Below are 26,474 nucleotides of genomic sequence, written 5' to 3' on the forward strand. Positions count from 1 at the left end.
ACTTTGCATGTCTACTACTAAAGCCAAATTCGGCGGGAATGCAATAAGTTATCGTTAAGCGATATGCATACACACCTATGTCAACAATAGATGCCTTTACATACTGATTAACTTTCTATAAAATAAAAAAGTTTAATTATTTCGCGTGAGAGGTGAATTTAAAACAAATCTCTTAACGATGATGACGGAAAGATGAATACCGTCCCCTCTTGATTACTTTAATCATGTTTTCAATAGGATATCGATTCGATAAAATTATTTGAATATCTGCGTTCAAAGATGCGACTACGAACACTGTGTATCCGGTTTAAAATGCGGCGATAGGTGTGAAAAGACATTTAGCTCGAATTCGCCTCAAAATGTAATAGGAATCAAAAGTGTTGAAATTCGTTTCGAAGGATTGTAACGTTCCCTGCAAATATGCAGGGATGCGTGTATGTTTGCGAGTTGTGTATACATTTTGTTTCACTGTTTTTACTTAAATCAAAAAAAAGTTCTTCTCTTAACGTTTCTTTTCATTCTTTTCGCATCTTCAAGTCATTTCGATTAATCAATCCTTTTTTCTTTTTAGTGTTACACAAATGTTTTTATTTTTAAATTTTTTAATTTTTTTTTTGTTAATTTACTGGAATTGTTTGTTGCTTTTAGAAAATTGTATTTTTTTATTTTTTTATTTTTTTTCTTTCTTTCTTTATATTCGATATTATTTATTAACATATAGATCTCATTGAATATTAAGTTTTTTGTTTTTGTTTTTGTTTTTATTCATCATTAATAACTAATTCAGTTCGATATGTACAAAGGTTTTGGTACTTTGTCACTGAGACCATGAACTAGGTACATATGGTCTCCAAACTTCTTCGCCTTCTCTTGTTGTGTGCGTGTGTGACTCTGTTGTTCCTACCACAGTATTAACGACATCTGTATTTTGTTCTGTTATATGCGTTGATGGTTGCCTACTATCATGCTGGGTTGGATTCGATTCCAGAGTTGTTCCATCCGTTACTCCCAAATGGGATGAATGCTGCTGGTGATGATGATGCGAATGATGATGATGATGATGATGATGATTATGATTATGATGTTGCTGATCGGCAGAGTTATCGTTATTGCCCAACATCGTGCTTGTACTTTGATTTTGTAAGGCCGTTACGCTCGATTGATCTTCATGATCGGAAGTCCCGATACCAATTTCAATACTGGAACGATTACCGGCTAATGAGCTAATAGTTAAAGCATTATCGCCGCCCAGATATTGCTCGATCTTATCGGCACCGTGCAAATGTAAATGAATTTCATTTTGATTAAATGTCGAATACAATTGTGGATATAAAACCATTGTTGGCGCGGTATGCGTAGAATATTGAGCTTGTGGTGTACAACTTCCGTATTGATAATTATTATAACCGTTTGACCAATTATTGTAGGACGGATAGCTCGCGTTGAATGAGTCCAATTCAGTTTTATTTGCACTATAGCTGGGACTACAAATTGGGGCCTGAACGTGTGGCACTATAGCACCAGGATGATAGTCACTTGAAGCACAAAATGTTTGCATATCCGTTAGAACTGATGATAAATGTAAATTGGCAGGATCGGCTGTAGGCAACGACTCGTAACCGCTATAGCTAGCATTTGATGTGGCGGCTGTTGCGGCCGGCGGTGGCGGTGGCGGTGGCAAATGATGAGCATGATGCGTATGATGATAACTGCTATAAGCGGCTGAAGCTGCGGTATTTACGCTTGACGTATAACCTGTCCATTCAGCGGCACCCATTAGATTGTTGTCTGCAAAGTAAACGGAATAAAATCATTAAAAAAAATTATAATAAAAACCAAAAAAATAAAAAAAAAAAAAAAACAAGAAAACAAGAAAAACCCGTTAATGAACGTAAATAAAAAACAAAATTTATAAAACTTATGAAATCACCCGACAAGTTGTGGAAAAATTTCCTAGAAGCCACCATTGCCAAGGATATTAAACTAATTGCAATTATAATTAATTTAAGGGTTTCCCCTCTTCATTGATCAATAACAATAGCCGTTATTTGAAAATATGCGTCAACATAATCATTATTATGGAATACAGGATATCAAGGATAACAGCGGAGTAGAAAAAAAAAATCACAAGGGCAAAAGCAAAGCAACGCACGCAAGTACTTCGCAATTATCAAATGTCAATTGAAGGCTAAATTAATGACAAAACTGACGAAAGGATACTACATGTACTACTCACACAAACACAAATATATATATATATATATACACACATACACATACACACATTTAATCATACGTATATTGGCAACAAACTAACCGGTGGTCTTTTGGCGGGTTCATGGATGGAAAAAAGGCAAACAACATACCTTGACCGGAGAGAAATAGCTAAAGCCCAAAAAAAAAAAGAAAAACAAGCGAAAAAATGCATGAAAAATGAAAAGTAAAAAAGAAAAAAAGAAACCAAAAAAAGCGAAAAAAAAAAAAAATTAAATAAAAATAAATAAATAAATAAAAACCTGGCAGTGAGTGCTGCAATCTGTCGATTATTGCAACAGTGTGTAGAAAATTATATGTTGCCGTTTGCAGTCGCTTGCAAGCGAACAGACTCAGAGGAGTTAGCTATATACTCGTGGAGGTAGTCACGCAGCGCATGTATATTTGTATATGTGTTTGTGCGTATAAGTGTATGCAATGCAACATAATAATTTATTTAGCTATAAATGTGTATGTGACGGTCAGTCATCGTATAATGACTGACTATGGCAATACGATGACGTTATATGTTTGCCTATATATATATATATATATATATATATATATATATCGCATTGCTACGTGCGTTATTTCATTGTGTTTTCCAATCGAAAGGGGTTAAATGTTCATAAGCAATGCTTGTTTAGTTGCTGTGTGCAGATTCTAGACAACCGTATTTGTATGTATATACGTATATTTATGTAATTGTTGGTAAATTTACTACTAATTGAAACATTAAAATGTGATAAGTGCTAGTTTTAGTTTCACCGCTTGGCTACTGATTGCCGGTGTCTTGCTTGTAAAATTATTCATATACAATTTATATTTATGTCATTTCGTTGTAACGCTGACAGTAAGGAATTTATAAACAAAAACCAAATAAAAGAAAGAAAGAACAGAAAATTGTTTCTTTATTTAATTAATATTTTTATACAAATATTTATCGCGAACCAAGTCAGTCTTTTATGAAATTTTTAGTAAATTTTCTTTATTATTTTCATAATTAATTTAGGAATGTTTTCCTTCACATTTAAGAAAATCTTGCGCCATAAGATTAACTGTCTTTGAAGCAAAGTTTACTTTAATATATATATATTTATATATATATATATATAGATATATATAGGTAAGTTTTTAACCCTTAACCGTTTTGATGTTTAATTGATGGGTGAGCTCAGCAGGATTTCACGTTGACATATAACAAACATATGCATCAGCATATGCTTGTCATCATCTACTTGTGTCATGTATATTCTCCGTTTCTCAATTTGTCCTCCATACTAAGCAAATATTTTGATGGCGTTCCTCTGATATAAAATTATTTTTCAATTAACATCGTTTTATGTTATAAACATTTCATCAAACCTATTACATACATACTTGCGATGGCTTTTTGATGCCAATGACAAGTTTATTTTCTAATTTCTTTTTTTTTGTTTTTTTTTTATTGGGTTTCTGCTTAAAATAAATTAAACTTTTTTGGTTTTCTTCCTTATCATATATAAATCAATTTTATGCAATGGCTTTAAAGGGTTATTTGCAATTATTAGCAAGTTAAAAAAATTTTGATGGATTGCCTTACATCATCTTACATAACAGTTATTCATGCAACGACTTTTTAAAATAAGATATTTTAAGGGAAATTGTCGAAAAGGTGGCCCAATCCGAAATATTTTCAATAGCTTTCGTGCTTGGGTCTCTAAGAAAACAAGACAGACGGACGGATAGATAAGTTTAAGTCGATGCAAAAAGTGACTCTAAATCGAGTGATATAATAAAAGGTAGATCTATCTCAAATCATTCTATGTATTGCATACATCTGCATACATGCTTAATATAGTCTTATGCCACAATTTTACATATACGTGGTCTCTTCGTAGAGGACGTAATGAAACCCTTATGGGAAATTACTTATTTTTGTTAAATCTTCTTTAAATCTCTTTTCACTAAATCACTGACTGATCGCTGAAATTGCGCTGAAATTTAACTAGTGTCAGCTCTTTCAATTTAGTGAAAACAAAATTAGATACGTAGTGTCATTAGTGAAAAGCCCTCGAAAGGTCTATGCAATAATTTATCTTCAAAGCGAACTAGTAAATGGGAAATTCTAACTTTCAATAATAGTGTATATATGAATTTGTAAAGATACTTTGAAAATCGCGAATCCTAATCTCAAGTGCCGTGCTTTGCAATTACTGCAACTAGTTCTTTATAGCGATGTCTTCAATTTATTGAATAACGCATCAATTTGAGAGGATTTTTGTTATGATTATAGTTTAAGGAGTTTCGCATGAAGCGAACAATTCACCTTTTGAGGCTTTGCACGGATCGAGCCACAATAAGACTGCAAATGGTATAGTTAGACAATCCATAAGTCATCGTTCGCCACAAGCAGGAACAAATGCTTAGCAAACTTAGTTCATCACTTCTAATGCACTTTTAAACAGGCACCATAACGGACCTATGTAAGTGAGCGTTATCACACGCAATCAAGAATTGATTTGTTCGCAGCATTAGAGGCGAGTTTTACATTTACATAATACTCGGCTCAATCGCATTCGTTTCTTCCAACTTGTTATAAGGTTCCTCGGTGTAATTGAGAAGCTCACAATTTCAATCGGCTTTTCAATCGCTTTAAATACAGTTGATAAGCTAAAAGGGATTCGATCTCTACTGTCTACATTAAAGGTTAGCCAAATTTCAATCATAATTTCTCGCGGCGCATAGAGTATTCATTTCATTTCTTTATCGCCAGTAATCTATCGCTTTTTTCGGCACTTCTTCCAACAACAAATAGACAAAGCTAAACTTAACACAATTAATTATGTTTAAAATTCAATCAAATCGAGTTTGCAAAAATCGAGAAATAATTTTAGCGCAAAAATTAATCAAAACGCTTTGTTTTTGCTTACACTGCTCGCTTATAAAAGTCACTTTAAATTCATTTACGCTCCCAATCATTTGTTTCGATAATAATTTGTAAACGATTGAATTTAAGCAATAAAACAAAAGAAAAAAAAAAAAAAAAAAAAAACAACAAGTAAAAAATTTATATTCGATTGTGACCGGATATTTTATACGCCTCATCGTTATCCTAAAAGAGACAAAAAATGCAAGAACTAAATTTTCATGCTCTCTATCTAGTATGCACTCTAGTGAGTGCGATTGATTTTTTTGTATTTTCAGATTATACAGATTATCGATTCAGAATCGATTCTTGATCCTTGACTCGCTGTAATGTTTTTACTTATTTTCAACAATAAGAAGAGCATATCGACAAAGAAATCAATCTTACCGGATTTGGATAATGTAGGTCTATTTTTTTGGATACCGCCGCATATAAAGATCGTCAGGAAATGTAAATCTCTATATGTCAGAAAATCGTAATTTTTGACGGTTCATGATTGGAAATTTATTCATGATAGTAATTTGACATAAAAAATTGAATGGATCTATTTCTTGGGCCCCATTCCATAGCAAAATTTCTTATGCATATATATATATATATATATATATATAGTAAGACCTTTAGAAGAAGGTTTAATTTTTAATACTCCACGATAGACGATGAAAATTGGTTCATAGTAATAATTTAGCAAAAAATGGAACGGTAAACAAATTGGATCTTGATCCAATTGTTGTAAGTCAACTCTCTGGACGCTAACAAATATATGGGGAGTTATCACGAAAAGCAAGTGCTTATATGGAGAGAAAGTCGACTTTTCTAGTTTCTAATTTTCTATGACGAAGCCTGAAAGATAACATAATTTTTCGGAAGTAAATTAATTTTCGAAAAATTTAGATCACGTCAAGTTACGTGTTGCACATTCGCCATTATATGGGCTTTCATGAAAAAATTTATTATTGCCAAAACGAATGAATAATTATTGTACTAAGCAAAGTGATTTAAAGTGAAATGATAGTTGGCTTTACCCTATTACAATATTTTCACAAATTTGACAGTGACAGACAGACAAATAGATGGATGGACTGATGATAGCGGTGCAGATGAATCGATAGAGTTGTGAACCTATAATTCGTCTTTTTTTTGCAAACCTATTAGATTAGGTCACTAAAACATTCGCAATTACTTTATAATTCAAAAATGTTTATGCATTTATGCATTATTCATATGTTATATAACAAATGCAACGCATTGTTCTTTACGTCTTGCTTCTTGCGTAGACAAGTGGCCATATATGCAAATCATGTGAAATTTCTCGAATCCTGGATTAAGATTACGTTTAAAGTAATCACATCATATCATTGAAAGTCGATATGAGTATCATGCGACTTATGCCAAGAGCGATATGTTTTGGTATTGTTCGCATTATTTGGATTGCAATTCTAGAAAATTAACTGTGCAGTTAAGCTCTGTTAAGTTCTATATAGCATATGAAGAAAACCGTATGTACACAATTTAGTTTAGCGTTAATTGTGGTAATTTTTATTTTTTTATTTTTTATTTTTTATGTTTTATTTTTATTTTGGAGGGATAGATAACAGACGTTTATTTAGGTCAAATATTTTATTATGATTTTTTTTTTTTTTTTTTATTACTTTTTATAAATCCTACGAGTCTGAGTACGTGTCTGAGTTATAAAAGCAGTAGGTAAAGCCACAAATCAATCGAAATGTGGTTTAGTCTGGGCAGCTGTTGGAACCAGCAGCAGACATTGGTTGCTTAGGCTTTTTATACTTTTGTTTTTCAATCATATTCAAATACTATAACAATAACAATAATAACAACAACAACAATAAAAATTAATATAAACAACAATGAACAAAACGACAAAATCATCCTTCAAGGTATTTGAAATGAAGAGCAGACACAATTTATAAACGCACAGACATACATAGACATAAATGCATATATACATGAAAATACATCAAGACACGTTCACATATATATGTGTCTGCATTTTGGGCAAATGTTAATAGACCATTAACATGTCAAACTGTATCTTATATGAGTAAAAATGTAACGAACCAAAAATCAGTCAAAAGGCGCAATTTTCAAAACGTGCAGTGCAAAAGCACGCACATCTTACAATGTTTTAATAAATTTTCAAAAGATATCTTTTTTTTTTATATTTATAATGTGCATCAAGAGTGCGACAAATTATTTACATTTATTACATACACACACACACACACACACACATACACGCACATATCAACACATGGATATAATGGCATATATACATATATGAAAAAGTATTTCACTTTTTTCAGCCATCATTTTCAAATGGCTATGAAAATCGGCATTTTATTGAAATCTTAATCAATAAAATCATATTAGACAAACAGAATATTGATGAAATGTATTCTGAAATTTTTTCGTATAAAAGCGAAAAAGAACTCACATACGCCTTGAATTTAACTCTTTGATGACGTAGTTGAATTGCTTTTTACTGTGAGAATATATATCTTAAGAGTTCAATACATGACAGCTTTGTCAGCAGTCTACGGTCAGTAATATAATATGTAAGCGCTTACATAGTGTTGTGACATACCTTTAAAACGCTTCGGAACAGTTGAATATCTCTGCGGTATGGAATCAATAAGACATTGTAAATAATAATTGGCAACCGCTATCGTATTACACGATAGGAATTCGACGGGAGGTATAGACAATGAAAAGAACAACCAGTAGTTAAATTACGATTTTTCGACTTTTTATGCCGCCAGCAGAGAGTACTTTCGATTTTTTTATTGTCCGCAGGAACATTGTAGTCTACGTCGAATGCTAAGGGTGAATAGCTAAATCGATTTAGGTAGATCAACTTGTCCGTCTGTTAACGTTTCATTCCCATTTACTTTAGACTTTTAGATTAATTGTTGAAATTTTCTTTAATAAAATCTCGGCATTAGATTCTAAACTCAGTTAAATTGAATTGAACGATTGACTTGGCCGCAATTATCAAGAGCGCAATTTTTTTTGTAAAATTATGTAGAAAGCGTTAGCTATTAGTAGCAAATTCAATCAAAATCTTTACTATATCTATGACTTGATTTTCGTTCTATATTAACGTCTATGCCATAAGCCAAATATAACTTCATTGAAAGAGATCAATCTATGAATGAAATTAATATTTGTATATAGACTGAGGAGACAAAAAGGAAGAAGTTGTCTAATCAAGTTCAATTTTTTATATTAATTTTTTGAGATAGTAATTGTGCTTGTAAAGAATACTTGCCCAAGCATAGGTGAATCGGTTCCCTTACTGTCTCTATCATTTTCGATCTTTCTGCTCATGTCAGAAATATATATACATATACATATATAAATATATATATATATATTTATTATGAGTTTCGCATAGCATATTTTTAAGCTCTAGCAGCCTTTGGCATTTTGAATGCATAGAACGAATGTGGGGAGTATGAGATCAGTCAAAATTCTCTGCTGAATGTAGGAACAAGAGGAATATAACGTCTCTTTTTGTTCAATTCGCTCGTTTTCATCTTTGTCTTTTGTTTTTTTTTTTTTTTCATAATAATCAACTTCGTTAGCAACTTTTGTGCTAACCGCAGCCAACTTCCGCTCTTTTTGTGTGCCTCATCAATCACCTTTACCTATAAACATTTTCCATACCGATGCAACTATTATTGCTTTCGTACTTTTACATACACATAGACGTGCGTACGTGCAACACACTGTGTACCCCGATTCTGAAATTCTTACATTTTACAAATTTATGAGAATTTTTTTTCTTTTTTTTCATTTTTTGTTTCTCTTTTTAATCTTTATGGCCACCAGGAAATGAAGTCTGCTAGAAGCAGTGCGAGCAGATAGTGTTACAGAGGCTTTTGAGAAATATGCAAATTTAAGTGTTGTTATTTCAAAATAATTGCCTTAGAAATCTTGAGGTTTTTTTTTTTTTTTTTTTTTTTTTTTTTTTAATTTTCGCATTTAAGTCTAATATGCGCGAGATTATGGGAGCTCTCGATCAATACGAAAATTGGGGGAAAAAAAAGCAAATACGAAGGTGTTAAATTGATAGTATCCGGTAAAATGAATATCTACATTGGAGGGACAATAAGAAAGTAAAAGGAATATGCAGAAATTGAAACAGAGATTACATGAATGAATGAATGAATGAATGAATGAATGAATGAATGTTCATAGCTAACGTAGTTCGTTCATGAGTAGAGTAAATATATGAAATTAATTTATCTTTCGTTAAGTGGCCGTCAATTAGTTTTAGAATTTACTCCCTTGACGATTTCAGTTCGATTTGAGCAAAACTTACTTAACTTGTAACGAGTGTAAAATTATCATTTTTTGTCTTTAATTTGGAGAGCCTGGTAGATATGTTTCAATTAGGCTCATAGGGTAAATATGGGCTGTTCTTTTAATTGGAACAGTCTGAGGAGTGTTGGTGAGGCAAAAATGTAGAAACTCTTCCACATCTCACGAACCGAGTTAGTTCAGCAAAGGAACGTAAATGGGTCTCATACGCCTCCAATCGAGTTGCCCTAAAATTTAATGCATTTAATAGTTTTCTATAGACAGACCGGAGGAGATATGGATAGTATCATTACATAAAAGTGGAATTTACAAAAGTTGCATTTCTTACGTCCAATTTGTTGTTTAATTATTATGCTTGCGTTCAAAAATTGATTCCCTAGCTGCCTGCGTATCATGTGGAAATATTTCTCGGAAGACCAAAAGGCCGAAAATTTAGATATGTATTAAGTGGAACGAGTATTTTTAATCGAGTTTTCCCCATAAATGCGTTTCGAGTCGCTTAGCCTTTGCACCGCTGAAATATTCGACCAGAGACCAGAGAAAGCAATTGCTATTAATCTAGGAAACGAGTATTTCAATGTATTACACTGTTGCCTATAGGAAAAATATTAAGGAAAAATGATGACTAGAAAAATAAATCAATATATCAGCCATAAAATGAGTAAAAATAATATACCAAAGACATTTCAAAGATCTCTGGCAAAACAATATCGAAACTTGCGATTCATATATATATAGAGATGATTGATAATCAAGCTAGGCGAACGTAAATGGGTTTTTTTCCCTTTTTTTTTTTTTCTTTTTCTTTTCTTTTCTCTACATAGTTTGTCAAGAACCGTTAACTTACCTTGTATGTGCGTTGCATTAGGTTTATAACCCTGGCAATCGGAATTGATTGTACTGCTAGATGATGAATGATTGCTTGCTAATTGTGGTAAGTTAGGACCAGTCGATGATGTTGGCGCAACGGTTACATTGGCTGTGACGGCCGATGAACGAGAAACACGATGCAAAGATCCCAATTCCCGAAAATGACTGGAAAATGTTGCGTCCGGGTATGGACGTTGAGCTAATCCAAAAGCACGAAATTGATGACCACCCGGTGGACCTTAAAAATTAAATAATAAAAGGATATAAACGTAATAAGTCTCTATAAGAGAAACTTTAAGCTCTACTTTATTAGACATGAGTTTCACAAAATTAAGGAAGACTTAAAAATGTATTCATTCTACTTAGCAGAAACGATGAAAATAGCAAATGAAATGCTCAATTCAAAGTTGGAAGTTATAAAGGAAGGCTAAGATTAAAGAAGCATATGATGAAACCAACGGTACATAATAATAATAAAGAATTTTTATAAAAACCGCAACATGGTTTAAAGTTGGTAAACAATAAACCAACAGTAAATGGAAAAAAAAACAACTAAACGAACACCAGCAACAATAATAACTATACTAATATGAACGAACCTATATAGTCGACCATCAATTTTTTTTTTTTTTTTTTTTTTTTTTTTTTTTTTTTTTTTTTTTTTTTGTTTTTTATGTTTTTTAAGTTGCCTTTCAAACACTTGTGGTATCAATTCTCTCATTAAAACTGTTCCACAAAAAAAAAAAAAAAAAAAAAAACCACCTATATGAAAATATATAACAAGAGTACGACAGATATCCTTTCACACTGACACACTAAGTCAACCAAGCAAAACATGGCGGTCTCCTGCCATATATACGTATAAATATGTTTAATAAGCCTTATATATATATATATGTGTGTGTCTGCGTATGTGTATGTATACATGTATGTATGTGTATATATGCTAGATTGTAAAAGTATCCGTATCCGATTAGTCTGTCATCATTTACATAAGTTGCTTGAAACGCTACAATTTATCAGATCATGCTCTTGTAAGCATATTTAAAAGGAAAAAAAAAAAATGTATATATACAAATATATATATATAAGCGAATAAGTACAAAATGAAAAGAATATTTGAAGCACCTTTCATAATCAATAATATTTGAACTTATATGTCATATTTTCGAAGAGGGATTAACTTATTTCCCCTATTCTTGTCTTATCAGATCAAATCAAATCAGACGTGAACAGGAAAAGCAAAAAAAAAAAATTGTAGGCAAAAATCTGAAAAGTTAATGAATATGCTATATGCAGTTCCCTATTGTCTTTCGATTTGTAGTTGCGTGTATAAAGATAACCAACACAATTGCACATGTTTGCCGATAAATTTTTTTAATGATTTTAAAATGATTATATGTCATTATACCATAATTGGTAAACATATGGAATCGGATTCTGATGCTACGACTGCCAAAACAGTTCATAAATTAAGTGAAATGAACGAGAGGTGTTTGATAATTTTTTGTAATTGCCTGCATTTAAAGATTAGTAAATGTTATTATCCGCTTATATATCCATACGGAATACACGCACGCATCTACCTATGTATATATCTTTTGGTTCGATTATGGGTTTTTTTTTTTTTTTTTTGGTTTTTGTTTTTTAATCTTTTTTTGTGTTTTCTTTATTTTCACTTTCAGAAATCATTTGATATTTATTACGATTTTGTTGCAGTCTTATTATTATTATTATTATTATTATCATTATTTTTATTACTATTATTATTATTATGATTATTTTAGCTAATCAGTGCTTTAACCACAAATGAGCGGCGATAAATTTTTCGCTTAATTAAATGACAAGAATTTCCTAAACCAAAAAAATTTGGTTACAATTTATGTATGTTACGGTTATTTTGAGGTTAATTATAATGAAATATGTAGAAAACAGTTTTTTTTTTTTTTTCTGTTTTATTTTATTTTTTTTTTTATCGCTAGCACAGGCTAAGCCGCCCGGGTATAGATAAGAAAGAACTATTACAAGTTAAACTGAACGTTTTAAATTAACTTCAAATATTCTTAACAATTGTGTCGAAACGATTTGTTTTAAGCTTTAAAAAGCTTACTTAAAACATCCAGTATGAAGTATGAAAAACTTCAGTTAATCTATTTAAAAATGATGTAAGGAATTATGAGAGAGACGTGCACCGATCTTCAAAATTATGCTGCAAGTTGACCTAAATGGTCGCATGCCGTCAATCAACAGATAAATGGAAATATGAAATTTAGCCATACGTCTATACGTAATATATTTATGCCAAAATTGATGATAAGCCCATCAATCCTACTAATGGCTTAATTAACGCAACCATGAAGATTGAAAGTTTTCCTATCAACAAAAGGAATAAAATTTTCATTTTTTTCATGTTTGTTGCTTTTCAATTTGCATAATGAAAATACAATTTTGTGCATTTCCCATATTGATCGAAAGATTGCATTATACTCTAATGACAGCAATATATTCGATAGCTAGCATATACAGCATATACTTTTGCAATGAAAGCAATAATAGCTGTTATATAGGATAAGATACTTGGAAAATTATCGAAAAAATATTTCACTTAACAAAACCATTTAGGTAACGATTCTGAATCGATTGGTTCATTGGCTTAAGCTGGCTGGATGTTATCCGGTCAATACTATTACGATTTACGGAATCGGTTTTGGTACACTCTCTCACACGCGTTGAAGAAATTTTCCCAGGCGAACCAAAAATTTGATACCTACTTAGAACGTATAAAAACCATTACTCAGCGAGTTTTGGTGAAAAATTTTAAAAATTGCAATATTTTTCCACATAACGACTTTTCAAAAGAAAGCGTTTTATAGGAAGCGATCGAAAAAATGGACCAATCCGAAGCATACTTCTTTGGATCAAAGCTCACCCTTGTCCCAAACTTGATCAAAATATCTCAAAAATTGCGATTTGCAGGCTGAACGCGAACCAACATGGACAGACATCAGACAAACAGACAAATTTAGATCGATTCGCAAAATGATACGCAACCGATCGGTATAATAAAAGGTAAGTCTATCTTAATACCTTCTACGAGTTACATATGTCCGCACTAACTTAATATACCCTGTATCGTAAGTCGTGTAGGGTATAAAAATAATGGAAAAAGCATTCACATATAAAATGGAAACTAATACAAACTTGCAGTGCGGTCAGTGCAGTCTATAAATACGAATTGTAGCAATTGTCAAAGACGCGTACCTACTGCAGTTGTTTGATATATGTTAAGGAAAGCTGATAAAAAACGGTCAGAAGAACCTAATTTTCTTTTTATAATCACAATTTATTATCGTCAAAGTTGCCCATATATGTCCTAGTAATGTATGTAAGACGTATGTATATTAATTAAAAGAAGTAAGAACATTATAGTCGGGCAAGGCCAACCATTAAATACCCTACACTAGATTGTCTAACACAATTCTCTATTTTCTATTCAAGAATGCAAAAATGATATCTTGTTCCTATATGAAGGCGTATTTATGGGGAAGTGGGCCCAAAACGTAACCTAATGTAATACAAGTGTAATCCTCACATAGGGCAGGGACCAAAAATAGCTCGAAATGCTCCAAAAATTTATATTAATATTCATAATTATTTAATATTACGTTATCGATGAATTAAATATATGAGTGTAAACAAACATACGTATGTACATAAGTATTTCTATTGTAGCGCTAATGTAGCCGCGCACAGATCTATTCAATCCATTGTACCATTGCATTCCCACGTTTGTCGTGCATTGTCGTACACATTGTGTTCGTTTCAATTCTGTTAATCTCTCTGTTAATCTCTTTTGCCTCTTATGACATAACAAAGCTATATATCAAGGACCAAAATGATCAGAAGGCCTCAATTAGGATTACATAACTCAAGGAAATTTTTTAGACCAGATTTTAAATTGACAATTAATGTCCTATTCTTTTTTTTGCTTTTGTGGACATGTTTGTAGGCGGATCAACATCCTTGTAAATTTTGAATTATTCTGCATTATTTTGTATTGAGCTTTTATACTCAGACCCATAGTAGCTATTAATTGTAAATTAGGTCGTTTTGCCTATTGTAAGCGTAGCTGTCTCGCAGAAGGTTAAACAGGCCAACAATAGATGATAAGGCGGTTATAGTGGACCGGGGTTCTACTGTAGACGAATTGCTAGGCGTATTTTTGTGCAACGAAAAATTTTAATCCCCTTCGGTCTTTCGATGATGGATGGGATGCAAGTGTAAGCATAGATTGCGATCTGACTGAAAACTGTTTCCTATTAGAGGGCAAAGGAGAATTTTAAGACGCGTAAGTTTCCAATGGAGCAAAGTTGCAGCAGATATCGATTGAACGCCTATCTTCAATAATTATTGGGATTACCTTGGGGAAATCTTTCGCGTTGATCGCTCAAGGGGAACGTTAACATTTAACGATATCTTCGCACGATATCTTACGCGGTCTAGATGAACTTTTCACTATATATGTATACTTAAACTTAATTACGTGTATATGTGTGTGTGCATTTGAAGGAATTGTCGCAGTCTAAATTATTTCGTTTTCTTGGAGCCTAGCGAATGGTCGGCGAAAGAATATGCGGCAACGTTATATAATAATATTTCATATTCATTTCTGAAGCTATTGAATAATTCTGAAGAGATCGAAAATGAATTATTCTCACAAGGTGAACATAAATTCTTTTGCTTTGCTTGTGTCTTCATTGTTATTTGTTTTTATTTTTATTTGTTGTTTTTATTATGATATTAAAGAAATTGATTACGATAATGCGAATATGTAAATGAATATAGAATGCCACATAACTTAATTAATGGAATTCTTTTTGGAAATGAATTCTTATAATGGTAAAGTTAAAAATCTCACCATTTGCACAATCACCGCTCAGAGCAATATAATTGCTTAAGAAACCGAAATCCTCGAAATCCGAATGTATAAAATCAGATTCAATACCTGAAGATGAGGCAGACGAATTGCCGCCGCTACCCGTATAAAACCATAATGAAGGTGATGAATTTAAATTATGACAACTGGTAGCGGTCAAGAAATGATCATCAATTTCATCATTATTAATATCATCAACACGTTTAGCGTTATTCATAAGGTTTTCGTATTCTTTAATTTGTTGAACATTATACTTAAGTGACGATGATAGTGGCGGCGATAGCGGTTGTGTCGATGGCGGTGGTGTTGGTGCTGGTGGTAGTGGTAGTGGTAGTGGCGGTGATAGTAGTGGTGGTGGTTGTGGTGGTCGTGGAGGTGGAAGTGGAGGTGGAAGTAGAAGTGGTTGTGGCAACATTGTTCTAATTGTACGTTTATGTGTCTGCAACTTATGGCTGATCGTACGACGTGACTTAAACAACAAAAGCGACTTACTTGTTTTAGAACGCGGCTCTCGTGGTCCATCGACGGTAACTTTAATAGCTTTAGCATAAGTAGCCACCTGTGGTGGAAACGTTTCCACCGTAATGGTTAACGTAAAACTCTTGCCTGAAAAAGACCAAAAAGAAAGAAAACAAAAAAAAAAAAAAAAAACAAAAAAACAAAAAAAAAAAAACAGAAAAACACAAAAATAACCATAACAATCAATAAAGGTGTTAATTTAAGATGTTTATGTTATGTTGTTGTTATGTTTTAGTTATTAAAATAAGACAAAAAATATTACGAGTTTTTTTTTTCTCATTTTTTTTTCTCCTTTTTTGCACTTCTTCCGTTTAGCAATAAACTTAACAAATATACGGCAATCTGTCCATAAACATAAACAGAAATCGAAAACTTCGGAACAAGACTCTTAAGTGATTTAGTTTTAAAATTCATTTAAGATTTAAAAAAGTGTAAAGCGGTAAAAATTTTTTTTTTGGTTGAATTAATTTAGAGTGATCGTTACACGCGTCATAACAGCTGGCGGTCCATCTTTAATTTAAAGGCAGTAGCACGTGCACATACGCATACACACAGACATACAGGCATAACTTCTTTTTTAACTAAAAGGATAGATAAAAGCTCTTGTGAGAAATGTGGCCTTAAACGTTAAAACTTGGATAATGAGAAAAATTATGAATTATGAGTGACAACGCAGATATTAAGAAATTGTGCAGAAGGCCGAGATCGTATAAACAGAAAGACAGAGAGAGAGAGAGATAGAGAGAGAGAGAGAGAGAGAGAGAGAGAGAGAGAGAGAAAGTAATACCGTTTTTTTTCTTTTTTTTTTTTTTTTTTCTATTGATGCGAAGTGAGAAAAAGAGACGAGATATATATATGTATTTTAAATTGATTTTGGGTAAAAATCTTTTTTAAAAATTTTGTTCAAAATTCCATTGCAATCACTTTCGATCATAACTTAATCTTTTTTACACTATCAATATTAGGAATTAGGTGTCTTGAGTTGCTACAATAACGAAACAAAAACAACTTTTCCTATCTCGTCAGCTTAAAGAAAAGCTAAACGAAACTTCGGTAAGTGAATATATATTAAATCGAATCGTTTTCTTATCTACTTGTCTGTCCGTCTTCCCATCAATCTGTCTTGTGTTCTTGCGTTCAACGTATAGGTTGCAAATATTCTGATAAAATTTGATACACTGACATACTTTATCCGAAGGACGAATGCCATTGAAAATGCTTTGGATCGGACAATTTCTTCAATCATTTCGCAATAAGTGTATTGAGCGAAATAGCGTGTAGGGTATTTAATAGTGGGCCGTAGCAACCTATAATGTTTTTACTTGTTCTAAATCAAATATATTTGATAAAATATTGCTATTGCTTATTCGTTTTGGATGCATATGTGCAGAAAAGTTTGATATAAACTTTTAGATGTAAATTTGTTACGTGTGACCTCTCAAAAATGAGAAAAAAAGTCATGCAAATAATTTCATACCTGAAAGCTTGCATGCATATCAATGATTAATTTCATTTTTTGCCTTTGATAATAAATTTCTCATTTTCTTTTTCTTCTCGCTAAGCCAAGTTTTTCTCCCCAAATTTTTCATTCAAATTTTGACTCTTGACTAACATAGCGGTCTTCGTACAAAAAAAAAAAATGACCGGAAGCTCTTTATTCAACTCTGGATCTCATCAAAAAAAAAACCAATTATAAAAATTATATTCGGTCGTGACCGAATTTTCTATACCGATCACCGTGATCGTAACAAAAATGGCAAAGAACTAATAATGAATGGTCGCGACTGATTTGTCCTATGTTCAGAATAAAAGTGAGGTGGTAATGCTGTACTTTATGAGTAACAAGTAAGAAACATAAAAAGCAAAAGTGTTCACAGTCTTTATTATATACGCCTGTAAGCGATGCTTGCAAGCATGTTCTTTGGATCCTTTTCAAATCTTCAAAATTCTTGCAAGTTTGGTAGATGAACGGGAGAATGCTTTCCATAGATGTTACACAGTCACGCAGATGGACAATTGGACAGATGGACGGAAGGGAAGGGTTTTAATTAAATCGATTCAGACTTTAATGCTAATTAAGTTTATATATGTACTTTGTAGGGTCTCTGAAGCTCGCTTCCGGGCCTTGCAAACATTGACACAAAGCCTTATCCTTCGGTGATGGGTAGAAAAATCACAAAATTACAAAAGCAATTTTCCTTTTTCCTATTTTAATTTCTCTTTTTTTAATATAACGGATATCGCGCTCAGAGGATATCCTTTCGTCGTATCACACAATGGCGGGAAAAGAAGGAAATGAGGAGAAAAGTGAATGTGCGCCCCTTTACCTACTGAGCGCTCTTCATAGCTGCGACCACCAAGATTTGAATCCGCAATCACTGACTTGGTGATTGCGATTTTCGTCTATTCGGCTACTCATGCGGATATGATAAATAAAGAGGTAATCATGAATTTCCATAGGAAGAAGAAGACAAACAGAGATATCACAAACACCATTACCTTAAGCTGCTGTTTCCTCGCACAAGTAAACAGACAGTTCTTGATATTAAATTTCATAAGAGAGAAAAAAAAAAAAATAATACAAATCTTATGGATTTCTTCTTCACTTCACTACGCTTTTTTGTTTTTTTTTTTTGTTTTAACTCGAGTTTAGAGAACGTTTGTTCTAAAGGGTTTCAATTTTTTCTAGATACCTTTAAGAGATGAATTCTCGTTTTGATTTTGTTCTCTAAGCCAAAGCGCAAAATATAATGAACGTAATAACGATTAATGCAGTAAATAAAGCGAAAAAAATATTTTTACGGACTCTTTGTTCGAGTTAGGTAGCGATGAAATGAAATTAATTAACCCTCAACTGCTTATGTCGCAACGCAGTCGACTCTTTTCCTTTGGAAAAGAAGTCGCGGAAATTTTTTTATAACCTGCACTAGGATGTACGCAATTAAAGAGAAAGAGAGAGAAAGAGAAAAAGAAAAAGAAAGAAAGATAAAGATAGATAGAGAGAGAGAGAGAGAGAGAGAGAAAGAGTAATCTCTTATGTAAGTCTGCAGGACTGTTGTATAAAGAGTTTGCTTGTGATTACGTTACGAATTACAAAACCTAATAGAGTAACTGTTACATTACATTACCGATTCCCCACTATCATAAAGAGTTCTCATAATGCGGATATAACAAATAATACTATATATATATAGTTGACATTGTACCGCCGAATATGCAAGCAAACCAAAATGATTGAAGAGCAAACATTGCGAACTTGACGTTTATCCTTGAAAGACTTACTTGTAGAGAGATTACATAAACATTTTCCATCTATGTCACGCGTATACGTACATACATACAAATATGTATACATATATATATATATACACCCCATATAAACGACATATATATGCAATCGTAAGCATTTGTACATAAAGTATTTGGATGAGAAAAGTAAAAAAAAAAAAAAAAAAAAGATTTTAGTGGGTTGGGTTTATTTCTTTCTTTCTTTTTATTTCATTTGGGAGCGAGCCAATATACAAGGCTGTTATTGCTGTTGTTATTGTCGTGACTGCTTTTTATTATTGGGGTTATGTGTGTAAAAACTACACCCACAAAATTGTGGCCAAAGAGAGTGAGCATAGATATCTCGACCAAAGTTAACCGCAAAACCTCAGCCGCAAATGGAGAATGTGGAAAATAATGTATTTCTGTCTCTTTCCATCCCTATTAATCTCTCATTCTTTCGCATGCACACATGCAATGAAATACCTTCCCTTTGCTCAATGTATTTCAAAATAAGTTATGAATGGTTATTGAAAAATTCATCTATAAATGCTATATATATATATATATATATATATATATATATATGTAACAGGATAATGTCTGTTTGTTTGTTTGTTTCACATATACACATAACAAAAACACAATACCGATGCATGTATGATTGCACCTATACTACTTTATCGAGTTGACATTGAATGTTTATAATTTTGACCGTAATAATGCTGGACTATAATTGTGGATAGGCTATGGGTTATACCTTCCGGCCCATTCCTTTTCATTCATGTTTACTAAGTAGTTTAAGTCCTTTATTCATTATTATGTTTTAAAAATGTGAATAACAAAAAACAAAAAACAAAAACACTTTATTGTTGTTGGTGGTCAATTGAAAACGTCAAAATAGTATTTATTGATGTGCACGCGTATGCATGCATGGACAGTGCATGGACGAATGGTGTTTACGTGCAACTCGTGCATATTTTTTTTTTCCTTTTTTTTTTTTTTTTTTGTGCGTTACACTGCTGTTAAATATTTTATTCACATTAAATGAACCGTTTAAATAGCTTTGACCACCGATATCAATAAATAACATAAAATGCAATTGCACCGGAAATATTTTCCTTTTTTAATTTTCTTCTCTCGTCTATTAACGTAATGTCACAAACATCTATATCTATATTTATGTATGTATGTATGTATACATTAACTAAATTAATAAAAATTTAATTTCTCCTTTTTTAATATTTTTTAAAATTTTATTAATTAATAGTATTTGAAAAATGTTATTCTTCTTTCATGATATGAAATCATTTCTTTTTTGGGAAAATAATTGTAAGAAACAAGTTTTCCTTCTCCCTTTTCCTTTGAATTTTCTTTCATATTTGAATTTAAAATTTTTACAAGTCTATTTGTTGAACTAGAAGGTGCCCACGTTTCCTTCTTATGAATCTCTTTTTTAATTATTTATAAAAAAAAAAAAACATACGTTAATAAGCTGATGACAATAAATTATTATTAATAATAATTCGCTTAGATATTATATTAAATTAATTTTGTCAATTAATAAGGGCATCCATCACCTTTTCTTATACCTTATGGGACAATTGTTTTTTTTTTTTTATTTATTTTTTTTTTTTTTGTTCAAGCTTTCATGAATATTTGCGTCAATATTTGGAATTTCTGTCGGCATTGCTTTACTATACATGTTGACTTATCAGCAATGTGATTTTTTTAAATGTTCGTTTCGTTAGACATTTCAATATTTTCGACTGAGTCAGCATCAGTTTTTAAATCTAAATCTTAATCTTGTCTATCCGTTTATCCGAATCGTTTTCTTATGATTAGTCTAGAGGCCGCAATTTTTAAACTATAAACAGGACGAATCGTATTGATAATGGTTCGAATCAGTTGAGGTTATACTAAGTGTGTGTGGATGTTCTCGGCATCTAGAAATACTTGGGATAGTCGCGTATTCTATTATACGAATAGTTTCAAAATCAACTTTTCAATCGATGTCAACTTTTTCCGTTCAACTGTCCGTCGTGTTTGATGAAATTTGTTATATTGACATGGATGCTAAGGATGAACATGACAGGGATGGCAAGAACGAGCGCTATTGAAAATTGTTCGGATCAGATCTATTTTTCGACCATTCTCCATGCAATGCCTTACGTGGAAAAGGAGTTACGTGCACAGCTTTGCAGTTCGCTTATCAAGCACAATGAAATTTCTCAAGGGCAAATACTAGGAGCAGTAAATGGTAAAATTATGATAATATACGTATATATATATATATATATGTATGTAGTGATATTCTACAAAGAAAGTGACCGTTTATTTGAGGGAAATCTTAGATCTAAATTTTGGATATGTCTCATGATTCGTCTGGCAGCCAGCTGAACCCTTTGCGCATTCAGAGTTTCAATTTTAAAATGAGCAGAAAATAAACCCACAAATCTGCCTTTGACTAGCGAAACTTTTCAAAAAAAAAAAAAAAAAATTTATATATATATATATATAAAGTGCGGAAACCAAGTTTGCCCTGAAAATGTGAAAGCGATATATATTAAATCAATCTCTCATACTTCATTTATTATCATATACGCAACATTTGTAATAAATTAGGGTAAACATAAAGCATAACTTTTCATATAACTGTTTTGCGAATCGGGAAGAGCCACACGAATGGTAGCCTATTGTAATTTCGCAACTCTTTTTAGTTTTTCAACAAAGAAATTAATGATGGAGAAGAGATTTGCCTTTCGCAATTACCTGAAGCAGTTGTTAACAAATGCTGAAAATCGCTTAACACCCAACACACACACGGAAGACTTTAGAATAATTACAAACATTTTTTTTCCAAACACCATTGTCTAACAATAATAGAAAGCATCATAATTATAAATGAATGCGATAAACATGTGATAAACATGTCTATGACACAACTGTTTACCTCTGTGCTAACATTTGATATATACGTATATATGTGCTTTGTAATTAGATTTTATACATATATATTATAACAAATGTACAAAAAGTATAAACAAAAATGAGTTTTTGGTCAATATTTTTTTTTTTTTTTTAAGGAAAGATAGACATACAAAGCTACAACTAGATCCGAGATAAAAGGGAATCTGTTCATTTGACACGTCAACCATGTACACTTCAAATAGTAATGAATCTTAAAATAATAAACAAAATTTTTTTTTATAGTATATGATCTACTAGGGAAAAATGTTCGGTATAGTTTTCCAAAGTTTCAACACAAAATGGGATAAAACGCTAGGAGTGAGAGGTTCTGCTCAAACGGTGGCAAGCGTCGCTGATATATCGTAATTTTCTCAAACTCCATCTTGAAGTAGTTTCCTTGAAAACGAATGCATCAAGCGTGTTGCACGTTCGCTCCGGATTGATTTGACTAGTGTTTCATTTTCTTTCAACTTATTTTAACAGCATCTTTCAACTTATTTGAAGCAAATATTAAAGTTTTTCTGCCTATCGTCGGCGCAAAAAGTTTATTTTCAATTATTTTTCATTTTTGTTTGTTATTAAGTCTTTCATTATCATTTTCATCGACTACGAGAAAATATTTGATTTTTTGCAATTTCACATAGAGCTTATTGCCCAAGATATTTTGTTCCTTTTCTTTTTTTCGTAAAATTTTCAAATGCAAATTTATTAAAATATGACTTAAATATCGATCCTTTGTATGTTTGGAAATTTGAATAAGATAAATATTTTTTTTAGGTTCAAAAATAGTTAAACATCCACGCAACCCTTTAAAGTGAACTCAATCATTTGCAATATAACTGCGATAACTTTTTATATAGACATCGATATATTACTTCTTTGATACATGATTCGTCTCCATATCTATAAATGATTTAAGAGGCTGTGCCCGAAGTGGTCAATAGATGAGAAAACACAAGTCGAATAAACTTATGTCCGATGAGTAGGGCTCGTTTTCGATTACACTGATGTTGAGATGTTTTCTGGTTACAAACTCTTACCCGATACTAACTGAAATGTAGTGCTTTCGGAACATGGTTTGTAGGTGATGTGTTTCTTGCCGAAAATCTTAGTCAGAGTCTTCTCAAACCTTTTAAACGTCATGCTCCCTTCTTAAGTCAACTCTTGCAAGCTTACATGAATTCTTCCAAACACGAAATAATAGAACGAAACGAATCAATTATCTTTCTTCGAACTTCTATCTTCAGATCATCTCTACGCTTTTAGGCTTTTAGTTTGAAAACACGCTTCGACAAGACAAGATGTTCTGCTACAATATCCGCGATTCAACAAAGTTAGGTATCCATGATTTGGCTCATAATTTTCTTGGAAATGCAAGAAATGGTTAAGCTTGCGATTAGCGAATAAAAAAAGTTTTACATAAACTAAGCGAAAAGAATTGTGTAATTGTCGCTACTATTTAACATTCAATTCTTTTTTTACACAGTCTTTTTTTACCGGATTTTAAAATAACGCGGTTCGCAAATAAAACATTTTTTTATTTACCTCCGTATACTTCAATTTGTAAACAACATTTCGTTCTTTAGTATTTACTGTGGGTCAAAGTAATCAGTTCGTAGGATGCAATAAACAATTTCAATAAAATTGTAAAAGTCAATGTTCCGGAATACGCGTCCGCGCTTATTATCAAGTAGCGATGAATAGTTTGCGAACTTGATTTTTATTTCCAATTTTTATTTCAATTCTTATATGTTGGACTTATGGACTGAATTTTCCCAGTGCACTAATTTTAACTTTTTTCATATATGTAGAATGGATTTCAATGTTACTTTTTTTACACGGTTTTTTGGGAAAATATTTACAGTCTTTTCATCTGGTACGATTTTTGAAAATTATGAAACATCTCCACAAATTTACCGTATGTCGCATGTATCGCATCGAGATCTCTACAATATAGTTGTGCGTCTGGGCCTCATGGCATTCCATCATATATACTTAAATTAGATTTTGACGAGCTATTTGGTGCTATTTCAAAGATTTTTAATCAGTCCTTGAAATCAGGTCTTTTCTTTTTGTGTTGGAAGAGCAGTTTCCTCATTTCACTTCACAAATATGGAAACAGACATCACATTAAGGCTTTGTCAAGTTGAATATCTTACTTAAATTGTTGCAATGAAGTGTTACTCAGCATTTAGCTTATGTTATCAACTCTTATATTACCCCATTGCAACATGGCCTTCTAAAAGCAAGATCAACTGTTACGAATCTCTTAGAGTTTACATGCCATGTTTTCAAAGTCTAAGTTGTATACATTGACTTTAGTAAAACGTTTGACTTAGTTAATCTTTAAATTCCAGGCGTCCGGCTTCTCTTTGCACTTATTGAAATGGATAAGTTGTGATCTTCATAAAACATCATTTCGATTTCTGTATAAATTCATCATTTCGGATCAATTTGCCTCAGGACGTCTGGCGTCTCTCAACGCAGTCACTTAGGGCCCCTTCTATTTATTCTATACCTTAATGATCTTACCTCAGTGATTAAATCTAGCCGTAGCTTAATGAACGCCGACGATTTTAAAATGTTTTCTTCCTTCGTATCAGGTTTAAATTGACGTAAATAATTTGGTTACTAGGTGTTTGATCAATTTTAGGAAATTAAGTTTAGAAATATACTACAAGCGTTCTTTCTCAAGGAGGAAGTCATTCAATACTGAGCATCTTATCGCTTCACACAAGTTAGAGGACATAGGTTCGTTCACTGACTTTGGAGTTCAATTCGTCCAAAGATTACGTTTTAATTCGCATATTGAGCTCTCTTTAAGTAAAGCTAGGTTTCATTAAGAGGTGGTCCAAAGAGGTTAAGGAGCCTTACATTACAAAAAGTCCATACTTCTGCTTGGTTACAGTAATACTTGAGTATGCCGCCTGTATGGTCCCTTTCCTATAATTATTATGTAGATGCAATTGAATCTGTTCAAAAGCGATTCTTGCTGTTTGCCCTTAGGAATTTGGGTTGCGACTCCCTTGGACGTCCTTGCCTTCTTATGAAAATAGTTTGGGTCTGTTAACCTTACCATCATTTAAGAAACGTAGGTTTATTGTTGGTGTTTTCGTCTAACTTAAGTTACTAAATGGTGCATCCGATTCGTCCACCGTACATGGTGAGATGAACTTTAATCTAATCTAATCGAATCGCTTCTCGAGGATCTTTATATCATCATTAAGCTTAGTCATCCTAAATATAATTCGTTTAGAGTTGTTTGCACAAACCTAAACGAGGTGTATCACATAGTCTCAATATCGGGCTCTTTAAAGTCCATGAAAACAACTATCCTTAATACGCCCGATTTGTCTATGTTGCCATCTTAACATCCCACTATGACTCGAAACTATGATTATCTAGCGTTGTTTACTGTTATCGGTTGTCAAGCTTTTGTACATGTTTGCAGCGGCTTAGGGATTCAGGGCGTGCCTCTCTGCTAGAAGGTGTACATACTTTTTTCTTTTTGCTTTCTTCTTTCTTTCTTATTTATTTAAAACATGAATTTTTATTTAATTTTTTTTTCTTTGCTTCTCCTTAAACACTTTGTATTAGTTTTTAATAATAATTAGAATATGATTTACTTGTAAGAGTCGCCCGAGTTCGGCCGTTCATTTATTTAAGCTGAGTTTCATGTGTTAATAGATAAATGAGAGTTCAGTTTGTTTTACAAGACGATCGACCCGTCAACTTAAATTTTGCTTTATGCGTATATCCCAAAATTGCTAATGAATTTTTTTTGGCCTTATAAGCGGGTATCGTTTAAATCAATTCTCTGTTTCCTGTGACTACTCGCAATAACTCGCTAAAATCTGGCTGGCAATTGGATACGAAAAACATCATTAGCAAAATTTTTGAAAAAAAGAAGAAGAAGAAGAAGAAGCATTTTGTTATTAAAATAGATCAGTGGCAATAAGTAAAGTATATAACAAAAATTTCCTGAAATTTCCTTCCTCTCAAGCTTGTATGCTTTTGAGGGTAAAAAATAAGTTCAGAAAAAAGTCAACGATATCATGGGGTGTTTTGTTGTTGATTAGATGCTTTAGTCATTACGGTCACCGTTCTGTCCATAAGCGAAACATTAACAACAACAACAACAACAACAACAACAACAACAACAAAAATAATAAAAAACAACAATTCGTTTCATATTACAAACAACGTTCAGAATAAAAACGCGGCTACTGTTTGTGATAGCCTGCCTTCTTTACTAAAAACGAGGTTATAGGAAAATGGTATTGTTTTTTTTTTTTTTTTTTTTTTTTTTATTGTTATTTTTGTTTTTTAAAAAAAAAAAAAAAAAAAAAAAAATAATAGAAGCAAAAAAAAAAAAATAATAAAAAAAAAAAAAAAAAAAAAAAC

At 32.1% G+C, this 26,474-nt stretch overlaps 1 protein-coding gene across 2 annotated transcripts in view; it reads right to left on the bottom strand.

The window, feature by feature from the left end:
• Positions 1-697: 697 nt before the first annotated feature.
• The window catches only part of LOC119635944 (protein lozenge), a 38,671-nt gene continuing 12,894 nt past the window's right edge, over positions 698-26,474 (bottom strand). Inside the window, exons 3-5 of one of the 2 annotated variants that reach the window (XM_038030988.1) lie at positions 15,807-15,920; positions 10,356-10,616; positions 698-1,788 (exon numbers count right to left, since the gene is read on the bottom strand). In XM_038030988.1, coding sequence (XP_037886916.1) covers positions 818-1,788; positions 10,356-10,616; positions 15,807-15,920 — 1,346 coding nt within the window. In that variant the 3' untranslated portion in view covers positions 698-817. The remainder of the gene's footprint in view (positions 1,789-10,355; positions 10,617-15,806; positions 15,921-26,474) is intronic. The other variant, XM_038030998.1, reaches the window with a different exon arrangement.

Source organism: Glossina fuscipes, unplaced genomic scaffold, assembly GCF_014805625.2.
Source record: "Glossina fuscipes isolate IAEA_lab_2018 unplaced genomic scaffold, Yale_Gfus_2 0, whole genome shotgun sequence".
NCBI lineage: Eukaryota > Metazoa > Arthropoda > Insecta > Diptera > Glossinidae > Glossina > Glossina fuscipes.